The sequence below is a fragment of the Notechis scutatus genome, chromosome 11 (genome assembly GCF_049901735.1).
Source record: "Notechis scutatus isolate UNSWTSFEM ecotype Mainland chromosome 11, rNotScu1.2, whole genome shotgun sequence".
Taxonomy (NCBI): Eukaryota; Metazoa; Chordata; class Lepidosauria; order Squamata; family Elapidae; genus Notechis; species Notechis scutatus.
Window position 1 is genome coordinate 17,579,233 of NC_142019.1, and position 25,256 is coordinate 17,604,488.

The window sequence follows — 25,256 nt, forward strand, 5'->3', positions numbered from 1 at the left end:
CTGTGGTTTATCCAGGGGTGGGATTCTACAGGTTCACACCTATTCACTAGAACCGGTTGTTAACATTCTAAGCAGTTCGGAGAACCGGTTGTTAGAAGAAATTACTGGCCTAATCCTGTAAGGAAGGCAGGAAGGAAACATTCTGGTGTTGCTTACAGAAACTGCCTCTCCGTTAACCCTTATTACATTCTTGGCAGGACTAGACTTCCTGTCTCAGGAATGTCTCTGGAGTTGTTTTCCCCTCCTTTGCTGGTACTTTGCTTGTGTGGAGGGACCATTCAAAGTTACAATGGCACTGAAAAAAGTGACTTACGACCGTTTTTCACACTTGCAACTGTTGCAGCATCCCCACAGTCACGAGAGGCCAGGCCAGGAGATGCATGCCTCGATGTGAGTGATGTTGAGAGTTGGCCACGCCCAGCCAATAACATCACCACCAAGCCATGTCCACCCAGTCACATGACCACCAAGCCATGCCCACCAACTAAGCCACACCCATAGAACCGGTTGTTAAAAAATTTGAATCCCACCCCTGGGTTTATCCCTTTGCTATCTTGGGAAGATGAAATACACTCCACAAGTGAATTTCACGCAGTGGAAATGCCTCACTTCCTATCCTATCAATCTCGAAAGACCATTAGGGGTGAAATGCGCTGCTCGGTTAAATTATACCACCACCGAATGCAGCCCTTGCCTGATTCTTGTTCCATTTTCCATTTCATCCCCCTTATCTGAAGAGAGCTACTTTAAAGCCGTTCTTCGGGGCTTCAATAATAAGTGCATAATTATTTCAGCTTGGGTTAATATACTTGTCAAGCAGTAGAATTAATGGCCACAATTTCACAAAATATTAAACACTACCATGCTTTGTTTAACACATTATATACATGTAACAAATATTATTTTCTTTTACAAACATTGGTAAGAGTGGCGGCCATCCCATTCGTTATAAAAGCGATATGTTTCTATCTTACATGGAATACAGGATGTCGCACCTCGGAACATTTAAACTCTTCGCATCACGATTTTATACACACCAGTAAAAAGAAAAAATACATAGGAAAACAAAAATGAACAAAACAAAACAAAAAAAAAAAAAAGAAATCACACACTAGGTTCATTATAAGTGTTTGCAAAGCGACTGTTTCCCCCCCCCTTTTTTTATTAAACTACCTTTGGCTTTATGGCTTGGGTAGTGTAATATTTCCTAACTTTTATTGCTTTTTAGCAAGTTGGCTTAGCATCCGGTGCGTATCGTCAGCTTTTTATTTGATTGTGCCTTATTTTCCATTGTGTTGTTTTTCCATGGATGCTTTTAGAGGTTTGTTTAGTGCTAATTTGTTATTTTTTTTACAACACCTACGGAATTTGTAAAGATCAACAAATGAACGAGGTTAGTCCCTCGATTTTCTTTTCTTTTTTTTCACAGTCCAGTCATTTATTATCTTTTTTTTTTCCAATTTGAGTCATTTTTTTTTCAATTGCACAAGCAAAACTGAACAGCTGTTGGGGTTTCCCAAACGCCCCCTTCAATTTTCTCTCTCTCTCTCTTTCTCTCTCTCTCTCTTCTATATACTCAGGGGAGGGGAGGGGAGAGGGGGGAGTGATTTGGGAACACCACAATATCCAACATACACAAACTGGAGAGCGAGCCCCTCCATTTTCTATAGTCATGCAACACCTGGGGAGATTTCCCAGTGAGTGCCCGCGACAGCGTTGCATTCACACTACAAAGATGGTCGTTGTGTATGAACAAACAGAAATACAGGTAGCCCTAGAGTTACGACCACAACGGAGCTCAAAATTTATGTGGCTAAGTGAAACATTTGCGAAGTGAGTTTTCCTCCATTTTACAACCGTTCTTGTTGCAGTTGTTAAGTTAATAACCTGGTTGTTAAGTGAATCTGGCTTCCCCATTGACTTTGCGGATCAGAAGGTCATAAAAGGTTGTTGATCACGTGATCAATTCATAAAACATTTTGTGTACACGTTTTATAGCTGACACCTGGGACATTATGACCGTCCTAAATATGAACCAGTTGCCAAGTGTTTGAATTTTGGTCATGTGACCATAGGGAATGCTGCAATCGTTGTAAGAGTGAAAAATGGTCACAAGTCACTTTCTTTCAAGGTTGTAACTTTGAGCGGTCACTAACCAACTGTTGTAACTGGAGGATTACCTGTAATGAAAACAGATTATTGACAACTGCAAGAATGTCATTTTGCACCACGTTTGTTGTTTCTGTTGGTCATCACATTATAAAAAAGAGGTTGAGACTCTAGGAAGAGTGCAGAAAAGGGCAACCAGGATGATGAGAGGACTGGAGTCTAAAAGATACGATGAATGGTTGCAGGAACTGGGCATGGCTGGCCTAGTGAAAAGAAGGACCATGGGAGACAGGATAGCAGTCTTCCAATACTTGAGGGGCTGCCACAGAGAGGAGGAAGGGGGTCAAGCTATTTTCCAAGGCACCCGAAGGCCAGACAAGGAACAATGGATGGAAACTGAACAAGGAGAGATTCAACTTGGAAATAAGGAGGAATTTTCTGACAGGGAGAACAATCAACCCATGGAACAGAAGTTGCCTTCAGAAGTTGTGGGAGTTTCATCCCTGGAGGCTTTCAAGAAGAGACTGGATGGCCATCTGTCAGAAATGGTGTAGGATCTCCTGCTTGGTCCTAAAAGGTCCCTTCCAACTTTGCTAATCTGTATCTGTATCTAAGTTGTCAAATTATTCAAAACGCACCATTGTCTCCAACCGACCAGAAGCAAAACCGCAGTTCGCTTCCCACATTTTAGTGACTAAGACGTTTTAATGAAATATTTACCTCTATGTACATGCTTTATTATCTTCATTTATTAGGCAGAAATTTATCTTTAAATTATCTTTAAACTATCTTTAAAGGAGCACACGAGAGAGCTTCCAGCTGGGGTGCCAGTAAAAAAAAAAATCTATTCATAGGAATATTTTTAAATTATTTAAAGGTCACTCAGAAGTGAGTTTTGGTTTAGAATGGTACCAAAGAAAAGAGACTGTATTATAAAAGAAACCAAGAAGTCTCATTTTTAAAAAAGATTGGTTGGTTCATGGGTTTTGTTTTAAAAGTAAAATAAAAGCAACAAGAGATCTAAAAACGAAGAGTGCCTGTTAATTAAATTTAATTGAACATTTTAGTTAAAAATTTAACTAAAGTCAGACATGAAAGTTGGAATTGCAAGAGTTTTGGCTTTAAAACTTTATTTTACCAATTGGGAGCCATGTTCCTTCAGCAAACAGGGGACAGACTAGAAACTCTGCAGGATAGAGGGAGGGGGGAGCTAAAATTCATGGCTTACTCTTGAGGGAATTAATTGATGCAACAGCAATGCATTTGCATATCCTGTAAACACGGAGTGTTCTCTGTTAAATTTATGGCTGCAAATATCCAAATTAAATTAAATTTAATCCATTATACTTTATAAGGGACATTAAAAAAACCCTCAGCAACCTAGCTAATAATAAAAATGGGGATTGTTGCCAATGAAATGTTAGAAGTGATAATATCTCTCTGGAAAAATGTGTCTCATTTCCAGGAGAGCTATGAAGCATTTAGGAAAAAGGTTCCTTGTTTTTGCTTTTGTTCTCCTTCAAATGGCAAATCTCCCACTTCAAGGGCACACAGTTTGTTGGCTTCCAATTTGGGCAAGCAAAAATATAAATATAAAATGTAGGCAGGTAAGGTAAACTGAACCTTATATAGTATATAGTGGCAGGTGTCAGTATTTTTGTGTATCTTCTGGTTAATGACCACAATAGTTATTTGGGGTGTGTGTGTGTGTGTGTGTGTGTGTGTGTGTGTGAAGAGCTGGCTGGGTGACTTTGGCCCAATCAGCAGAAGACACTGAGTTCTAGTCCTGCCTTAGGCATTAAAGCCAGCTGGGTGATTTTGGGCCAATCACCAGGAGACATTGAGTTCTAGTCCCGCCTTAGGCATGAAGGCTGACAGGGTGACTTTGGGCCAATCACCAGGAAATGGTGAGTTCTAGTCCCGCCTTAGGCAGGAACGGGGTGACCTTGGACCAATCCCTCCCACTCAGTCTAACCCACCTCACAGGGTTGTTGTGGGGAAAATTAGGAGAAAGAAAAAGTATTGATTGTATACACCACCTTGAGTTATTTGTAAAAATAATAAAGGCAGGATACAAATAAATAATAAACAAACAAATAAAAATAAACTTGTCCAAAGAGGAATTTTTGAATACATTTCAAGATCACTTTTCTCAACTCCGGAGAGCCAAGAACAATGAATCCAGATGTTTCTAATGCCACCACTGGAAATCTCACTGATCATTTCAGATTATTGCCTTTTAGCAAGTGTGAAGCAAACCAGTTGAGTTATTTGCATTTTTTTTTGCAAGCGTGCCGGATTTATCCATTTATTTTATAGTCCAAGGTTATGAAAAAAAAATCCTAAAATTTGTGTTTTGGAGGACACTGCTTTGAATGTGTTTTTCATTTAACTGCTTGTTTTTGTACACAATTTTCTTGAAAGCATTTTTCTATAGCATTTCCACACATAAATGGATTGTTGTCTGAATGTCTATAATATGGATCTGTCATGCCCCTGTCGGAGTCTGGATCTGAGGAGGAAGACGAACAGCTGAGAGGGAGCGGGAGTGTGGCTCCATTGGCTGTGGAGGAAACTGAGGAAGGGCAAAGTCCGGCTAAGCAGAGCAGGGAAAAGGTAGAACAAGGAAGAGAGAGTTCAAAGAAAGACCCAGGTCCACCCGCCCTTCATCATAGGGCACGCAGGGAGGAATGGAAAAGAGAGCAACGCAGGTTGCATGGCTTATGGGGGAGGAAAGGGCCCTGATTCCCTTCATTAGCCACAGCTGGAAATGAGAGTTTAAAAGAGATGCATGCTGAGTGCGGCATCTCCTGGGAACAAATGTGAGTTTATCTTGTATTGATTTTGCTTATCTGTGTTCCTGGCATCTTTCCAACTGGGTGGAGTTATTGCCTTGCCTTCACATCTGGAATTCCTTCTTCTGCCCTGCTGGACTTATTACCTCATTTTGACTTAATTGGACTTATAGTTACAGTTTTTGTTGACCATGTTTTGGACCTGATTCTCTGCAGCCAAAGGCTGTTCCTCAGAGAGTTTTTCTCCAGCCAGAAGGTAACCAGGGCATTGGGGGGAAAGTTGGAGCAAATAATGGGACTCTTATTGATATCTGACTATGTTGTTTTTCTGCCATGCCCTGGGTCATCACAGGATTTATTTTCTTTTATTTATTTATTTGTCAAAAGCTTACAATATAACAGAAACAAGAATAAACATAAGTTTAAATACAAGAACGATTGTGCGCTTATGCACGACCCTCACAGACCTCTTAGGAATGGGGTGAGACCAATAGAGGTTAGTTTGAGGGTAAAGGAGTGGGGGTTTGAACAGTTGACAACCGAATCAGGTAATGAGTTCCAGACATTGACTACTCTGTTGCTGAAATCGTACTTCCTGCAATCGAGTTTGGAGCAGTTTACATTTAGTTTATATCTGTTGTACGCTCTTGTGTTGTTGTGGTTAAAGCTGAAACATTCATTAACTGGTAAGAGGTTGTAATATATGATTTTATGTACTATGCTTAAGTCCAATCTTAGTCGGGGTAGTTCAAGGATGTCTAAGCCTAGAATCTCAAGTCTGGTGGTGTAGGGTATTCTGTTGTGAACAGAGGAATGTAGAACTCTTCTGGTAAAATATTTCTGGACTCGCTCAATTGTATTGATGTCTGATATACAGTGTGGATTCCAGACAGCAGAGCTGAATTCAAGTATTGGTCTAGCAAAGGTTTTGAATGCCCTAGTTTGTAAATCAGTATTACTAGAGGAGAAGCTTCGTAAAATTAAATTTACAACTCTTAAAGTTTAAATTAAATTAAAGGATCCTTGACTTACAACCACAATTGAGCCCAAATCTTTGTTGCTAAGTAAAAAAATTGTGTTAGGAAAGGTAGTCACCTAACAGTTGGGTTGGAAATATATAAACCAGGATAGTAATTTAATACTGTATCTTTAAGAGAATGCTGTAAGTGTGATTGGCTGAGGTTCCTCCAACGGCAATAAGATGGAGCCAGAAACCTGGTTTGTTCTCTCCTTGCATTTCCTATTTTGCCGTATTGCCTGATCGTTGTTCTACTTGGATTGCTGTGAGTTTTGCAACTGTTAGCAAACTCCATTTACTGAACTCTGTTTATGATACTTGACTTCGTTTTTGGGTTATCCCTAGACTGATACTAACTGCTTTAACTGTGTATGATTTGGACTGTTTTGTTGGACTTTGTTTACCTGTTTACAGGAAGTAAAACCTACATTTTACTATTCAGTGTATCTGTATGCTGGTTGTGTGTTATTCCTCACCACTCTCACTATGTTTTCCCTGAGTGGACTCATTCTCCTAATGGGGAATACCTCAACAATTTGTTAAGTCAATTTTGCCCCATTTTACAACTTTTTTTGGCAGTGTTGTTGTGAATTACGTAAATTGTTAGATTAATAACATGGTTATTAAGTGAATCTGGCTTCCTCATTGACTTTGCTTGTCAGAAGGTCGCAAAAGCTGATCACATAACCCTGGAACATTACGACGGTCATAAATATGAGCCACTTGCCAAGCAGCTGAATTTTGATCATGTGACCATGAGGATGCTGCAATGCTTGTATGTGTGAAAAATTGTCACAAATCACTGTTTTCAGTGCAGTTGTAACTTTGAATGGTGACTAAATGAACTGTTGTGTTGTAAGTCAAGGACTGCCTGTATATAGTTTTTAAATTACTATTGAATAGCTGCACTGCAAAATCAGAGAGCTTCGTATTTACTTTTTTTAAAAAAAATAACTAATTTCCATTGATATATCGGTTCAAGAATACAAATTTAGGGATGATCTGCATCAAATACCTAATATTCTTCTCCTGTTACCTGCTTCCTTAAAAAAAAAAAACTTTAGGAAAGAAATCAGAAATATTTTTATCTTTTGTAAATTGAGGATTGGAGAAAAATGTTCCTTTTCATTTGGTTTCCATCCAATCTGTGTTTTATGACTGTCCACTGATTTTTGCTTGTTATCTTTTATCTCTCAGTGGTGCTATTTTCTATTTGATGCAATTTTTTATTTATACTTCTATCTCTCTAAGATTTGTGAGCTGCCCTGAGAATTTGTTCGCTGGGGATGACAGATAAATCTTTCGAGAAATCTCGGATTGTATTACATTGCCTTACTATACTTACGTTTCTCCATAAATGATTTAGTGTCTTGTGATCAATTAAAAATTAATGCTTTTATCAGGACATAAATTTATTGATGTTTGTGGACAAGAGTTGCAAGTTTAACTGTCAAAGGACTGTTTTCTAAAGCCTTAGGTCCGTGATGGTGAACCTATGGCATGCGTGCCACAGGTGGCATGCAGAGTCATTTATGCCGGCATGCAAGCCGCAGGCAAACTTAACTCACTGCGCATGCGCACACCTCACAGCTGATTTTCAGCTGGTTTGAGGCCTTTTTCAGCCTCCAAGAGGCTTGGAAAAAAAACCTCCGCAGGCTTTGCAAGCCGAATAATAGGCCCGTTTTGTCACTTCCTGTATTTCCGGAAGTGATGAAACGGACCTATTATTCATCCTGCAAAGCCTGCAGAAGCTTTTTTTAACCCTTTCTATTCACAGGGGGCATGGGGGTGTGCGCATTGCCTTCTGGGTGCTGGCACGCGAGTGTGCGAGAGCGAGCACACTCACAATTTTTGGCACAGGAGCTCAAAAAGTTTAGCCACCACTGGCCTAAGACATTAGCAGATATTATTTTGGGGAGTAAAAATGCAAAAACGGGTTACCCTTATCTGACTTCAAGGCCTACCTGTCTCCCATATACCCTGCAGTACACAGGCAGACCCCTGTCACGTGATCGCATTGTCCTCCATTGTGGCAGGGGCATTCTTGGCTGCAGTTAACCCCATATGTTCCTGATGGGCAAGGCTGTGCGCACACAGAACCCTAAGAGGGAGAAAGAGAAAGAGAGAGAGAGACAAAGGTATTATCAGATTAATACTGGAGGTTTTTAAAGAAGAGACAGGACAACCATTTGTCTGGAATGGTATAGGGTCTCCAATCTGAGCAAGGGGTTGGAATAGAAGACCTCCAATGTCCCTTTGTTATCCTGTAACTTCTGTAACCTGTTTGGGACAATCAAAAACCAAATGTCATGTTGTTTTCAATATCCTCAAATAATTGTCCTGTTCCAAAAGGAATTAAAAAGGTGGAATTTGGACCAAGTTTGACAAACTTTGAATACAAAGTGTAGAACATTTGTTAAAGTTGTTATTAAGATGCAATTCAGAATAAAAACAAAGATTCCTGATTAAGTGGATGGAGAATAGAACAATATGTGTGTGTGTATGTGTGTGTATCAACAATCTCATAAAGCTCAACAATTCTGAAACATGATGTATTAAATATATGAAAGATATTGTCTTTCCTTTCCTACCTCCTATTTCTCTGCTAAGTATCATTAACAACATAATCTTCAGAATATGTTGTTAATGATACTTACATATAGACAAAGTTACTCAACAACATCAGAAATTTGGATTTCTGCAAACATAAAGCTTTAAAACATCTTGTCTGTTTTGTTGTAACAAGAATGGATCTTCTTACTTTTGATAGAAATTTTTATTAACTGTCTATTCTGATTAATGGCTCTTACAATATGAGTTACTTTTGCCAAATATTGACCCTGAATGGATCTCAAGAACCATTAAGTTTATTTTATAGGTAGTACTGATCTAACATTGCTTCAGAAATTCTTGTTACGTTTCACACCGCTTGTAAACCTCTATTTCTTTCTCTTTTTTTCTTAGTTGGGTTTTAAAATATGAGATTCTACTTATCAGCTGAGAGCAGTGATAGAATGAGTGATAGAACTGTTATAAAAAGATACATCATGTGAATGTTAAATTTCATGGGGCTTTAAGCAGTCCTGCCTGAAAAGTACCTAAAACCTCATGGAAGACTGTCAATTTTGGTTTGAGAATGGGTAATTTGCAATATTTCAGACACAAAATCCCAGTCAAATAATCTTGCAAGATTTCAGATACGTATACAGATGGTCTTCCCTTACCCTCAAAGAGAGAAGCAACCTAGAACTAAGGAGAAATTTCCAGATGATGAGAACAATTAACCAGTGGAACAGAAGTTGCCTCCAGAAGTTGTGGGTTCATCACTGGAGGTTTTTAAGAAAAGACTGGGCAGCCGCTTGTCTGGAATGGTATAGGATCTCCTGCTTTAGCAGGGGGTTTGACTAGAAGACCTCCAGGGTCCCTTCCAACTCTGTTATTCTGTTAAACTGCTTGCTCAGTGACCACTGGAAGTTACAATGGCATTGAAAAAAAGAGATTTGCAACTGGTTCTCAAACTTGTGGCTGTGACAGCTTCCTCGCAGTCACATGCTGGTGATTTGGACACTTGATAATTGTTGCATATTTATTTTTTTGTTACTTTTTAATACTTTATTCAATTTTTTCCTGAGTTCCAAATTTACTCAAAATATACAAAGAAAAATGAAAATAGTGGGAAAGTAGTGGAGGAAAAAGGGAAGAGGGGGAAAGGATAAAAAGAAGGAAAAGCATTGATTTCCGACTCTTTTCAGTGCAGTGGAATAAGATAATAACCTACAGCCACAAATTTTGCTTAATAATATATTCCAGCCACTCCTATAAGAACAAACCTATCTAGTCAACAACACTCAAAATCAAACTTTCATTTTTTTTCACTCCAAGCACAAAGTCCAGACACGGTTTCCAAGTAAAAATAATGTTAGTTGCATTCTTTTCTTTAATTAAACGTAAAGGTAAAGGTTCCCTTCGCACATACATGCTAGTTGTTTCTAGTTCTAGGGGGTGATGCCCATCTCCGTCTCAAAGCTGAAGAGCCAGCGCTGTCCGAAGATGTCTCCATGTTCATGTGGCTGGCATGACTAAATGCCAAAGGCGCACTGAACGCTGTTCCCCTCCCACCAAAGTGATCCCTATTTTTCTACTTGCATTTTTTAACGTGTTTTTGAACTGCTAGGTTGGCAGAAGCTGGGACAAGTAACGGGAGCTCACTCAGTTACGCGGCGCTAGGGATTCGAACCGGCGAACTGCCGACCTTTCTAATCGACAAGCTCAGCATCTTCGCCACTGAGTCACCATGTCCCCTTTTCTTTAGTTAAAGCAGTCGATTTTGCCATCTCTGCTAATTCCATCAGTTTTTCCAGCCAGTCATCGCATGGTGGGAAGGAAAGGATCTTTCCATTTTGGGGCATAGAGCATCCCTGCTGCCAGAGTTGTGCATTTATGACACTCATAGCAACAAGAAAAGTCACTGAGGAAGCCAGTAGGAAGTCTCAAATCACGGTCATGTCACATTGCAATTCATGACCTTGATTGCAACAAAACTAACATCCTGTGTCGATGCTGTTGTATGATATTTTACTTTAGGACTGCATTGCTTAGCAACAAAGTTGCCTGCTGGTAAGTGAGGACTAACTCTATGGACAATTATTTGTTCCTGTGTTAAGCAAATCATGCTGGTATTCCTTCCAAATCTGTATCCCCAGGATGAGAGATTTTGCATCTAAACAGGTATTTTTCAAATCCTTCTGGTTATATCTTCAAATGTTCCAGGTGCTTAATCCCTGAATATTAAACAACAACAGTCTTCTCAGAGAAAGTAGTAGCTCAGGAGAAGTCCCTCATGACCACTTCAGAGAAAGCTCATATTACTGAATGATTTTGACTTAGTTCTCACTCTCGCTGTTGCCAGAAATATAAAACCTATAAAAGCCTATAAAATTATTTGTTAGCTTTGCTGTAATAGATGGAATGGCAATCAGCCATGTCACCTCATCTCTCCATCCTGTCTCTTCCCTTAGTCAGATGCGCTGGAAATATTTTAGAAAAGAAGAAAAATGTTGACTAATCTCCAGGCCGATAAAACTGAAAAAATTAGGGTCATTTGATATGTTTAATCAGGACAGTTAAAAGACCTAATAGCTGATTCGTGCAACATATATTAACCTAGTTTAGTTTTTCTATGATTTAGTGCAGGGTCTCCAACCTTGGTAACTTTAAGCTTGTGGACTTCAACTCCTAGAATTCTCCAGCTAGTTATGCTGGCTGGGGAATTCTGCGAGTTGAAATCCATAGGTTTTAAAGTTGCCAACATTGGATACTCCTGATTTAGTGTAGAATGTAAACCCAGATCTTCTAATTTATGCATCAATGTATGGCATGAATCCAGAACATGGATTGGCTTCATTCAATACTCAACCGTCAATGCAACCCTACAAGTCGAGAAAATGGATTACTTAAATAACCAAGTTAAGTTTGCTGTCTGAACTCGATCAATGACTAGATCTTCTTATTCTTCAAGATTTTTCAAGAATGTCAGTTGTCAGGAAGAGGATGTGGCTTTTCTTGTTAAAATACCGTAAGAAGCATACCAAAATCTTTCCTCGGTTCTAAGATGCTGAGCCTGAAGCTGTGCAAAAGAGAGATACCATTGCTCATCTTACAAACATCTGGATTCTGCAATGGTGGCCTGCGGTACAGAAGCTCATTTTGGATTCATTAGCTCATGTCCAGAAAAGCAAGCCCTTTATTTAACCTGATAATAAATACACTTCCTCATTTTGTTTCAAATAAGACAAGAGTCCTATTTTTGTAAGCCGCCCAGACTCACTGAGAAGAGTGGGTGGCCATAAAAATTTTCTTAAATAAATATTGAGAAAGCCTCATTCTGAAGTTCATCCCTCAGGAGCAGTCTTTAGGCACAGATACAGACTGACCAAGTTGGAAGGGACCTTAGAGGTCTTCCAGTCCAACCCACTGCTATACCATTTTGGTCTCTTCTTGAAAAATTCCAGTGGCCTTCCGGTTTGAGTTCCTTCGGTGACAGACAGATATCCGTGATCGTGCGTGGTTTCGGTCTGGGCTCGCTGCTGGAGCGCCCTGAGCCGGCTGGTTTTGGGGCTAAGCCACCCCGTAGAGGTGGTGAAGAGGGGGGAGACTGCCAGCAGGGTTGAGGAGAGCCGCATCTCTCCTCCTCAGCTGGCCATTACTCCCTTTCCTGAAGGCGGTTGCAGCGGTGGTCAGAAATGGCCACCTCAAATAAGAACTCGACCAGAAAAGAATGTGCAGGAGGAAGATAAGAAGTGAAAGTTTTGGCTGACTGGGTTAAATTGTAAAAGCAACAACTAAGGTACCTTGGAATTTAAATTTACAAAAAAATAACATCGCTCCCAAAGAAGAGTCGGAAGCAGCGAAGGAAAGTGAAAAGGGAAAGGTTTGGTTTTTTTTTTCTTCTCTCCCTTTCCCTATACTGACAACTATGTGACTTAAATAAGAAATCAGAAAAATCCGCTTTGACATCAATAGGCAATTAAGCTGAAAATAAAACAAAATGTCAAAGGGATAATAAAGATTTCTGGACACTAAAAAATTTTTTCATAAGCAGGAAGGGAGAGAAAAAGAATAAGGGCAGGATCTGGAAAGAGGGAGGAGACTGCCTGGAATTAAAAAGAATCTACAGTAAAACTTCAACAAGACTTCTAAAAGATACATTTTAACTGAAACTTTGCAACTAAATAGTAACCCCAGGAAGAGAAAGTGAAAATAAAAGAGGAAAAAGAAACAGCTTGCGTGTATTTGGATTACTTGGTGATCTTTGGATTCTTGGTTATTGCATTTGAATGACTAAAATTAATTGGTGGTTGTTTAAAAATTTATACAATGGCACCACTTCTGGATGAATTGAAAATGGAACTTAAAAAGTATAAAGAAGATACACACGAAGGGAGGGGTTCTTTTGGCTTCGCTTTTCAATTCTTAGAAATGGAGATTTGGAACTATGAGAAACAACAAGAAACATCTGCAAAACAAGAAGACTGGGACAAAGAAGAAGCCATCTCTAATGAACAAGCAATTCTATGTGGGGAAAAAAAAGGAAAGGGGGGAAAGAGAATGGAGCATTTAAGACTTAAAAAAACAACCAAAGAAAAGAAAAATAATTCGAAAAATAAGTATAATACTGGAAAGCAACAGAAGAGGGGAATACAGAAGAGAGAAATATAGGTAGAGAGACAAGGGGGTAAAAAGGGGAGAGAGAAGAAGAGAGGGAAGAAGGAAAGGAAAAGAAGTTACAAAGGACCAGAACAAGATATAGAGAAACAGGACCTATTTAGAGATAATGGGTGAAAATTTAATTGAAAAAGGGATTCTGTAAAGGTACATAAGATTGTATTGTTATATTAGTAACAGAAATAACTTTAGAAAATTAGAAACAACATATGATTAAAATGAGGGATAAAATAGTTAGTGTAATTTAGTGAAATGTTTGTTAATAAAATAAGTGAAATAAAATAAATGAGAAAATTGAATTTGGAAGGGACGGGAACATTTTAATTAGTTAATGTTTTATAAAATATAAGTGAAGGGGGAGGAATTAATTATGGAAAGCTTATAATTGTTCCCATAGAAGTATGATATTTAATTGAAAAGTAATGTTAAAGAAGTTAAGATGTTAATGAATATTAACATTAATGATAGAATTGAATTGGAATGGAATGTGTTGTTTTAATTACATATATTTATAATTTTTTCTTTTTTTAAGAATATAGTATGTATTTTAAGAATGTACTAAGCAGAATCCGAATGGAAGTTATGTATTATATTGAATGTTATAACTTTAGGGTATATATTGAAGCCCTAAATAAGAGTTAAATGGATAAACTTAAAAGATATAAAGGTGTCATACTCCAATCAGTAACTACAGGAGAAACTTTGTTTAATGAGAAAAGATAATAGATAATTGAAACAGGACAGACAAAAAATATAAATATAATTATTTGAATTGAGACGAGATAATTAAAATAAAATTGAGAAAATTAAAAGAGGGGAGAAGCTATGCAGAAAATGTAAAACAGTAATGAGATATGGAATAGAACATAAAAATGAGCATGAAATTGAATTTGTGTCTGTATGAAGAAATGTAACCCCGGATTACGCTACTTTCAAAAATGATGTTTTATTTGTATTTTTTTTGTGAAAACTCAAATAAAATTTACAAAAAAGAAAAGAAAAGAAAAGAAAAATTCCAGTGATGGAACACCCACAATTTCTGAAGGCAAGCCATTCCACTGGTTAATTGTTCTCACTGACAGGAAATTTCATTTTAATTCCAGGTTGTTTCTCTCCTTGATTAGTTTCCACCCATTCCTTCTTGTCCTGCCTTCAGGGGCTTTGGAAAATAGGTTGACCCAGTCCTCTTTGTGGCAGCCCCTCAAATATTGGAACACTGCTATCATGTCACTCCTAGTCCTTCTTTTCATTAGACTAGATCGGGGGTCTTCAAACTTGACAGCTTTAAGACTTGTAGACTTCAACTCCCAGAATTCCTCCTCCAATCACGTTAGCTCAGGAATTCTGGGAGTTGAAGTCCACAAGTCTTAAAGCTGTCAAGTTTGAAGACCCTTGGACTAGATGTACCAGTAGTGGGATTCAAATATTTTTACTACTGGTTCTGTGGGCATGGCTTGGTGGGCGTGGCAGGGGAAGGATACTGTAAAATCTCCAGAGAGGTGGTATTTGCCGGTTCTCCGAACTACTCAAAATTTCCACTACCGGTTCTCCAGAACTGCTCAGAACCGGCTGAAGACCCCCTCTGAGATGTCCCCAATTCCTGCAATCATTCTTCATATGTTTTAGCCTCTAGGTAGTAAGGAGCAATAAATCAGAATTTAAAAAAAAACCTCTCAATTCATTAAGTGGACTTTGAAGAAGCAGGAGAGAAATATTATTGATGCTTTTAAACTTTGGTATTGTAGAAGACTCCTGAGAATACCAAACACCCCCCCCCAGAAAATAATGAAATGAATCCTCAAATGAATCCACAATTTTTAATTGAGGTATAAATGATGACCAGGCTTAAATTACCATACTTTGAATGCTCTCTAAGATCATCATAGGACATCTATAATTTTGGGTCCCAAGTAAAATCTAAATGAACCCGATGTCCATTATTAACGTAAAGTTATCTACAACTTGCAGGAATGTTTCTTCAAATAAACCACTGAACTGTGTGAGTGCAGTGGTTAGAATGCAGCATTGCAGGCAAACTCTGCTCACTGTCATAAGTTTGATCCTGACTGGCTGAAGGTTGACTCAGCTTTCAGGACCCAGATTGTTGGGGGCCATTTGCTGACTCTGTAAACCACTTAGAGAGGGCTGTAAAACACTGTGAAGCAGCATATAAGTCTAAGTGCTCTATTGTTATAAAGTTTACTTTAAGCTATGAAATTGCATACCGCATCTTTCTCCTCAAAATACCCTAAACAAGAACGCAAAATCTCTAAAGTCCCAAATAGATATTCTGGGGAGCACAAAATACCAGCCTCCAGGTCTTTCTGCTTGTACATTCCACTTGGCTGCAGTCAGATGCCAAATGCCAAGACTTTCAAAATCCAGCAAAAGAAGAAAAAAGTTTCACTTGTGTTATAGCCATGCTGAAGTTTTCTCTTTTTCCTTTTTTTAATGAAAGCCCTGGAGAGGCTCTCTTAAACTCACAATCTCAGTAGTTGTAAGCAGAGGACTTTTACTTAGAAATTCAACTCCTTTCCCAAGCAGACACTCTAAACCTCGGCTTTGTCCCAGGGGCGAAAGCAACCTCAAATATGATTTTTAAGAAACTTCCCAGCATCCTTGGGAGGATCTACTCTGTATCAACGTAGGGGAAGCACTTATGGCTTGCCATGGCTTGTTGGCAGAAGAGAATTTTTACAGTTACCCTATTAATTTTGGTTTTCCTATTTTCTGCAGGGCATTTTTAACCCTGCAGCAATTACGTTGTATTGATTCAAGCCTGCAGGTTATGCTGTAGTCTCTGTTTCGGTGGGATGTACAACACATCAGCTTGGCACCAATGTTCAGGTTGTGTTACTAGAAATAGGCTGGAGGCTGGAGCGATTCCATTCATGTTGGGTTCTGTATTCAGCTTTTTAGCTTTGTTTATTTATTGTATTTAGCTGTTTTGGATGCTGTCCAGGTAATGCATTTCTCCAAGCAGTGTGGGTTATATGACACTTCTGCAAAACAATAACGTATTCAGTGCAGGTAATAAAATTGGCATGTTATTTTTTATTACTTCTTGCCAAGGGAGATTGTGAAAAGTAAATGTAAACCCCGCTTGATTTACTTGCATCTAATTTTGGTCACTGTAATATAAAAAAGATGTTGAGACTCTAGAAAGAGTGCAGAGAAGAGCAACAAAAATGATTAGGGATTGGAGGCAACAACATATGAAGAAGGGTTGCAGGAATTGGGGTAATGGATATGTCTAGTCTATATGACTAGCAAAGACATGGTAGCAATGTTCCAATATTTGGGGGGCTGCCACAAAGACAAGGGGATCAACCTATTCTCCAGAGCACCAGGAGGCAAGACAAGAAGCAATGAATGGAAACTGATCAAGGAGAGAAGCAACTTAGAACTATGGAGAAATTTCCTAACAGTGAGAACCATTAGTCAGTGGAATGGCTCGCCTTCAGAAGTTGTCAGTGCTCCATCATTGGGATTTTTCAAGAAGAGACCAGAATGGTATAGGGTCTCCTGCTTGAGCAGTGGGTTGGACTGGAAGACCTCTAAGATCCCTTTAGCAATGGATGGAAATTAATAAAGAAGGAAACCAACCTAGAACTAAGGAGAAATTTGCTGGTAAGAAAATAATTAACAAAGGAAACGCCTTGCCTTCAGAAGGGGTGGGTGCTCCATTTCTGGAGACTGGACAACCACTTGTCTGGAAGGGGTTGGACTAGAAGACCTCCAAGGTCCCTTCCAGCCCTAGGATTCTATGTCCTAGGCTCTAAGCCTCCCAGGTTCATCTCACGGATCAGTGGTGGGATTCAAACATTTTTACTACCGGTTCTGTGGCGTGGCTTGGAGGGCGTGGCTTGGTGGGCGAGGCAAGATACTGTCGTGGAGACTGACTCTGAGGGAGAGGAGGAACAGCCGACAGGAAGTAGAAGTGTGGCTCCGGAGGTTGTGGAGGAGGCTGGGGAAGGGCAGAGGCCGGCTGGGCATTCAGAGGAGGACCCAGGCCCATCCCCTCTCCATCCTAGGGCACGCAGGGAGGAGAGGATCAGGGTAAAATGTGGTCTACTCAGAAGGAGAGGACCTTGATCCTTTTCATGGGCTGCAGCTGTGACAACTGAATAAGAGGACAGACTTGCATATGGGCAACAAAGCATGGAAATATCTCTACTTTATGGTTCCTCTCTGAGTTTGGCGTCCTTCCCAGTGTGTGTTCTGTTATCTGTGGACGTCTTCCAGCCCTTATCTTGCCTGGTTTGTGTTGTTTTTACTTTTTATAATTTAAATGGCATTTCCTCCTTCTTGTAACTGCTTGTGTGGGAGTTTTTTGTCTCCAGTCAAGGATATTTGGAGCTTGGAAGCAAAGTGAAGGAATAAAATGGGCTTCCCCTGGTTTTGGGGACGGTGTTTATTTTCTATCCCACCCTGGGTCATCACAGATACTGCAAAATCCCCCTTCCCTCTCCACCCCACTAACCTGCTTTCCAGCTCCATTCTCCTGTGCAGGGCAACCAAAGAAGAGCCAGCCGATCAGCTGGGACACGGGAGGCAGAGAAGAGATGGGGTTGGTGGGGCCAGTCAGTGGTGGCATTGGCCGGTTCTCTAAACCAACTCAAAATTTTCCGCTACTGGTTCTCCAGAACTGGTCAGAACCGACTGAATACCCGCTCCATCACAGATGTCTGACAAGATCAAGCGATCCTCCATTTCCTCCACTAATTCATAGCTTCCAAAACATTTTTTGTGGTCTTCCCAGGGATAAACAGATAAAGCCTCTCCCGAGCCTCTGACTTTTTGCTTCCTTTCTCATTTCTAACAGCAGCATTCGTCAAAGGGTCTAATTGTCAAATGGTGGAATCGTGCCCAGAGGGCATAGCAGAACTGAACGAAGCTTTTGGCAAACCCAGAGGGAGTTAATTACCACATTATTGATACAGATTTAGATGCTTTTCTTTCAAAAAAAATAAAATAAAATAAAAATAAAAGAGGGAAGTCAGCCTTCCTTATTGACACATAGGATGAAAGGCGAGGAATAAATGCCTTGTTTGGAAGGCACCCTCAGTCACTTCTTAACACCAGCAAAACGCTGCTGGCAATCAGTGAGACGATATGCACCACAAATACTCGATGCTCAGGTCTTTGTCCAAGGGGGAGTATTTTATATTTTCCCTTTAGTTAAACAAAAAAAGGGCACCTCCAAGTTTTGTGCCAAAGGTGCTTTTTTCAGGAGGCAACTGGACTTCCTTGGGTTTTTGTTTTTTTTTAAGACGTTTTGCTTCTCCTCCAAGAAGCTTCTTCAGCTCCGATAAGATAGTGGGGAATGGAAGAATTTATATTCCTTGCAGACAGCTGGTCATTTGCATCCTTTTACAGGGTCACTGAGGCCACTTGGAGGTTTCTCTGTGTCCCTCAGGCCACCTGAGTAGTGCAAATGGTTCCTGTAGTCTGCAATTTTTTCCTCAGGAAATCCATTCCTACTCCCACCCCATTCCAAGGGTGTTCATCCCAAATTGCATAGCTAAAAGTCTGTAGAGATTCTCAGTCATCCAGGGGATGGTTGTCCCAAAGGTGATTTTTTCAGGAGGCAACTGGACTTTCTGTTTTTTTTTTTGCTTTGAAGATGTTTCACTTCTCATTCAAGAAGCTTCTTCAGCTCTGGCAGGATGGTGGGGGAAGGGAAGGATTTATACCTCCAAGTTTTCTTACTGTACATAAATTCTGCATTTTCTCCAGTGAGTTTAAGGAAGGACAGAGACAGACAGTCCTTGATTTATGACTGTCATTGAGCCCAACATTTCTGTTGCTAAATGAAATATTTGTTAAGTGAGTTTTGCCCCATTTTACGACCTTTCTTCCACAGCTGTTAAGTGAATCACTGCAGTTGTTAAATTAGGAATGCAGTTATTGAATTGAATCTGGCTTCCTGGGTTCGCCATCACGGGTATAGGGTCTCCTGCTTGAGGAGGGAGTAGGATTAGAAGACCTCCAAGATCCCTTCCAACTCTGTTATTCTGTTACTGTCACTTTTCAGTTTTGAAATAAGGCCACAAGAGGACTTCATTTTGGTAGATATTCAAAGGGATCCATCTGGATGCCTCTAGCGAAAACCAAAAGTAAATCCTTTTCCAGACTTGATTTCCACACAGTCAAGGAATGGACATGAATCTTGGCTGTATCTTGGCCTGAGTTCAGAATAAACCAATCTCAAAGCCCTTTTTCCCCAAGAGGAAGAGGAAGAGGAAGAAGAGGAGGAGGAGGAGGAGGAGGAGGAGGAGGAGGAGGAGGAGGAGGAGGAGGAGGAGGAGGAGGAGGGAGGAGAAGACTAAGATGAAAAGAGAAGGAGCAGGAGGGAGGAGGAGGAAGAGAGGAGAAGAAGAGAAGAGGAGAAGAAGAAAAAGAAGAGGAAGAAGAGAAGAGGAGGAAGAAGAAGAGAAGGGAGGAGGAGGAGAAGAGAGGAGGAAGAAGATGAAGACGAAAAGAAGAGAGAGGAGGAGGAGGAGAGAAGAAGAGGAAGAAGAAAGGAGGAGGAGGAGGAGAGGAGAAAGAGGAAGAAGAAGAAGAAGAAGAAGAAGAAGAAGAAGAAGAAGAAGAAGAAGAAGAAGAAGAAGAAGAAGAAGAAGAAGAAGAAGAAGAAGAAGAAGAAGAAGAAGAAGAACAGTGTGCCATTGGGCATGCATGAAGATGTCTTCCCAGAACTCTGTCTACGAATGAAGTAATGTCAGCACTTTGGCCTGTTCTCAAACACCAAGACCTCTCTTGTTCTTCTCTAGGCCTCCACCCCACATGAGAGTAAGGAGACGGGGGCGAGAGGCATATTTTCTCTTCCTTGAGTTTTGAGAAGTTAAGGCAGTGTAGACACGGTATGAGAAACAAAAGGCGTAATCGATATTTATTAAAGCCACCTCAAACTGTGGATTTGTGCAAAGCCCACAAACATTTTAGAAATAAATGTAATGCAACAGGCTGGCATTTGAGAGTTTTCTTTGGAAGAAAATAGAAGACTTTTTTTAAAAAAATGCACAGGTATCTAAATGGTTACCATAGATACCTAGCTGTTTGTGGCAGTACAATGAGAGCCCAGGGAGTATGTTAAAATATGTTTTACAACTCACAATTGTTATATTCACTCAATAGCTCACCCTTCAGTCTAGCTCAATATTTGAATCCAGCCTACAGACCCTGTTTATCCAAATAGATTAGTCTCAAAATTTAAACCAGATTTCATAGAGAATCCAGCCTACAGACCCTGTTTATCCAAATAGATTAGTCTCAAAATTTAAACCATATTTCATAGAGATGCTTTCTGCCCCGCCATCCCGATAAACGTGCATCCTGACAGGTTTATATGTGTCTTCGAATATATCTATGCCCCTAGGTAAAACTGCCAGAAGCCAGATTAAAATAAAACAGGCAGGGCCAGGACAAAATAAATAAATAAATTTATTTTAATTGAACTAATAACTACTAATTGAAATTAATTGCCTATAAAATAAAGAGCTCAATTTATAAAAGTAATGGATTTCCCCCTTGGCGTGGTCTAACCATTCCTTTTTCCTCACATGTGCAAAGTCTCTTTGCAGCAAAAGGAGATTTTTTTAAAAAAACAAAAACAAAGGAGGAGAGAAAGCAAGAAAGAGTAAAAGGGGAACTAATAAACTACATGCTGATGAGCCAAAGAAATGGGGATACTACACCTGGGAGGAAAGAAAAGAGAAACAAAACCTTGGATTGCTAGAATCTCCAGTTAGCGAGTATGTGGGGTGGGGTGGATGGGTGGAGGCAGAGAGTAGAGTTAGGAGACTGGCTAGCTTGGACTCCCTGCAATGAAAAAGAAGCGATGTAGACCATCCCTCACCCTTCTCTGGTTGTTTCCAAGAGAGTGTGGCAAGTTTGGTGAGATTCTTGTAAATAGGTGAACAGCCTTCTGGAGTTCTAGATGCTCCATCACTGGAGGGTTTTAAGAAAAGATTGGACAGTCACTTATCTGAAATAGTATAGGTTCTCCTGCCTGAACAGGGGGCTGGACTAGAAGACCTCCAAGGTCCCTTCCAGATTCTATTCTATTCTATTCTATTCTATTCTATTCTATTCTATTCTATTCTATTCTATTCTATTCTATTCTATTCTATTCTACTCTACTCTACTCTACTCTACTCTACTCTACTCTATTCTATTCTCAGACAAACTTCGTAAGGCTCGTGATTTTGTAGGTGTGGGGTCCACGGTGCTCTTGGAGCTTGGTAGTTTCCTTGCAGACGTTTCCTCACCCAACTAGGCCCCGTCATCAGTGCTATTGATGTCATCTACTCTGCAAGTGAAACCTCGGCAAAAAGCCACCAACCTCAGAGAGCGCCAAGGGCCCCACAGTTCCACCCTGAGCTACAATTCATCTCTCCTCTAGGTTGTAGGGGTGCTCCAGTGTTACCCACCATCCATCCTGGGGGACAGGTGCATTCTCCGGTGATGTGGTGGCAGGTCCCTCCATTTTGGCAGGGGCATCGCTGTTCGCACTGGACTCCGTGGCTGCCTGGAGGACATGGCTCTTCGCAACTGCTCGGGTTGGTTGCAAGAAAAGGAGTAGGGCAGCAACCCAGATCGAATAGAAAGAGAGAGACAAAACAATTTTGTAATTTACAGCACCGTTGCTCCAGGGTATACACAAATCATTCATCATGCAGCCGGATCCCATTGACCATATTCAGGGCAAAACGTAGGTAGCCGATATTTATTGCTCAGAAAAAGACAGCTTTTCTTTCAAAACCTTTTGTTTACGTTAACAGATCTTTATCCCCAAAGAAAATCACTATTCTGACTCCCAGAAGGACTTTTTTTTTGCAGGGGGGAAGATTCAGGAAATGGACAGTCACAAGTTGAAGCTTCCCAAATCCTAGCTGAGGCTTTCAAAGGGTTTGAGGCTCCTAATACAAAATAAAAAGTAAATGAAATACAGGTAGTAAGTCCTCAACTCACGGCAGTTCATTTAGTGACCATGGAAAGTTACAATAGCACTGGCTTATGACCATTTTTCACACTGCTGCTGCACACCCCCCTGGCCATGTGATCAGAATTCAAATGCTTGGCTCATACTTATGACAATTGCAATGTCCTGGGGTGAGGTGATCATGTGAACAAACGGAGGGGAGGCCAAAGTCACTTTGTTAAGGTATTGAGATTTAAGAGCTGACTAGCTGTAAAGTTGATGCAATGTAAGGCTGATGCAATGAAGGTGAATCAGCATTGTTATTGCCGTTTTTAGACTAAGAAGGGGTCCACAGAAGTTTTGCCACTTTAAGAGGTGTTTATATAAGGCAGCCATTAGTGGGTGTATTCCTCTCTCCTTGTGTCATGTCTCCATTGTAGAGTTCTCTGTACAGAGTTAAGAAGCTTGATTGCTCATCAGGTATTTGCCTACCATGTACTGTATATTTCTGTATATAACTGTCTTGTAGATAAACCACTGTTAAATATCAAAGTCTCTGTGTGCTGTGTTTTGCTCCTGGGTTGTCTCACAATAGTAGCCACACTGCAAATGCTCTGACACACTTAACAACTGTCTTACTAATGTATCCATCGTGGTGATTCAGTTAACAACTGTGGCAAGAAAGGTCATAAAACGGGGGGCAAAACTCACTTAACCACAGAAATTTTGGGCTTAATTGTGGTCGTAAGTTAAGGATCACCTGTATAGCCTACCAGATACATAGGAAGAATACAAGTGTCTTTACGCATGGGATGCGAATGCATGTTAAAACAAATTCCACTGAATCGTGATGAGCTAGACATGCATATTTTTCACCTAGGAGATCTGCAGAAGAACCAGTTCTGGCCAGGGTCAGTTTTGGGCAAGTGTATAATCTTCCCCTCCAATTGAATCCACAACTTCCCCAGAAGCAGAAGGAAAACATTTCAAATTGTTTGGCAGATTCCTTTATAATCGAAACCACCTTTCAAAAGTTTAAAATAAAGAAAGACGATCCCTCTGTTTTACTTTGTAAAATCTCCAGGTAATCCTCAACCTATGAGCACATTGGAGTCCAACATTTCCATTGGTAAGCAAGACAGTTATTGAGTTTTGCCTCATTTTACGATGTTGTTTGCCATATTTATTCAGTGAATCACTGCGGTGGTTCAGTTAGTAACACGGCTGTTATGTGAATCTCCCTTCTCCATCGTCCATTTATGTGGACATAATATACTTTGACTTCAGCAAGTCATTCGACAAAGTAGACCACAACCTACTTCTGTGGCAAGCTAGAAAAAAGTAGGATAGATAGCATCCACCAAATGGATTTGTAACTGGCTGACAAACCGTACTCAACTATTAGTCCTTAATGGTACTACATCTACATAGAGGGAAGTAAGCAGTAAGGTACCACAAGGTTCTGTCCTAAGCCCAGTACTATTCAATATTTTCATAAATGACTTAGATGAGAGAATAGAAGGGGAACCCACCAAATTTGCAGATGATAATAAGCTGGCAGGAATAGCTAATACACCTAGAAGATAGGCTCAAGATCCAGGTGAATCTTGATAAGATTTGGACCCTGGGCCTGATCTAACAAAATGAAATTCAATGTAGAGAAAAGTAAAATCTTATCCTTAGACAAGAAAAATGAAAAATACACATACAGACTGGGGGAAACCAGGCTTAATAGCAGTAACTGTGAGAGGAATCTTAGGAGTCTTAGTGGACAACCAGTTAAATGTGAGTCAGCAGTGTGCAGCGGCAGCCAAAAAACCCCAAGGCAGTCTGAAGCTACATTAATAGAGGGATACAATTAAGATCAAGGGAGGTACTAAAACCACTCTATAAAGCCTTAGTAAGACCACAGCTAGAGTACTGCATCCAGTTTTGGTCACCACACTATAAAAAAGAGGTTGAGACTCCAGAAAGAGTGCAGAGAAGAGCAACCAGGATGATGAGGAGACTGGAGGCTAAATCATACGATGAACGGTTGCAGGAACTGGGCCTGGCTAGTCTAGTGAAGAGAAGGACCAGGGGAGACAGGATAGCATCTTCCAATATTTGAGGGGCTGCTCCAAAGAGGAGGAAGGGTCAAGCTATTTTCCATCGTTGTAATGAGAAGAAGCATTCAGGTAAGACAACGCTCTTTTTCCAAAGCATTTGAAGGCCAGACAAGGAATAAAGGATGGAAACTGAGGGGAGACTTAACCTGGAAATAAGGAGACATTTTCTGACAGTGAGAACAATCAACAAATGGAACAGAAGTTGTGGGAGCTTCATCACTGGAAGCTTTCAAGAAGAGACTTGACAGCTATCTGTCAGAAATGGCGTAGGGTCTCCTGCTTGGGTGGGAGGGTGGACTAGATGACCTACAAGGTCCCTTCCGCCGCTGTTAATCAGTTAAATCTGTTAAAATCATTGCTTGTCAAAAGGTCACCCAAGGTGATCACATGATCCCAGGATAATGTAGCCATCATAAATGTGAATCGGTTGCCAAGCGTCTGGATTTTGATTACCGTATGTGACCGCAGGGAGGTTGCCACAGTGTGAAAAATGGTCATAAGTCACTTTTTTTCAGGGCCATTTTAACCTTGAACGATTTGGGGGTAACTGCAACCCCCATCTATTTCTCAATCTAAGCTGGTGGGGGGGGGGTTCTACGTTTTTAAACAGTAACAAAAATAGACCAGAAATCTTAAATCTGTACCCTAAGAGCAGACCACAAGCAGAGGTGACTTACTGCGGTCTGCGAACCCCTAGAGAAAACTTCACATCTTTGTCCAAGGTTGGGAAACTAAATAAAACTTGGAGAAGTCAGGCAGGATCAATTCAACGGACATATTGAAAATCTAGATGGATGGACTCACAAAGGGGTTGCAGCAGCTGTTTTATGAATTTCTAATCTGTCCTAGATCCCTAATGTTCACAATAAACGTTTATAAATATTTACAAGGAAAACGAAATCAATAGCCACTGTCTCAGGGAAGCTGTTTTGAACGGACAAAAAATAAATGTTTTATACTGCCACATCAATTCACAGGGAATGATGGGTCTATTAAGGCATATTAGCATAGGGTGTCTGTTTGGAAGCCACCGTGGCATCAGAATGCTGTTGTGACATCTGTGATGTCACTTGTGC

The 25,256-nt window shown here is 40.3% G+C and overlaps 1 protein-coding gene across 2 annotated transcripts in view; it reads right to left on the bottom strand.

Moving 5' to 3' along the window:
• The window catches only part of MEGF11 (multiple EGF like domains 11), a 530,131-nt gene that overhangs the window by 157,104 nt on the left and 347,771 nt on the right, over window positions 1–25,256 (bottom strand). For both annotated transcript variants that reach the window (XM_087972942.1, XM_087972943.1), the window contains exons 8-9: window positions 21,582–21,702; window positions 7,887–8,023 (exon numbers count right to left, since the gene is read on the bottom strand). In XM_087972942.1, the coding sequence (XP_087829068.1) occupies window positions 7,887–8,023; window positions 21,582–21,702 (258 nt within the window). The remainder of the gene's footprint in view (window positions 1–7,886; window positions 8,024–21,581; window positions 21,703–25,256) is intronic.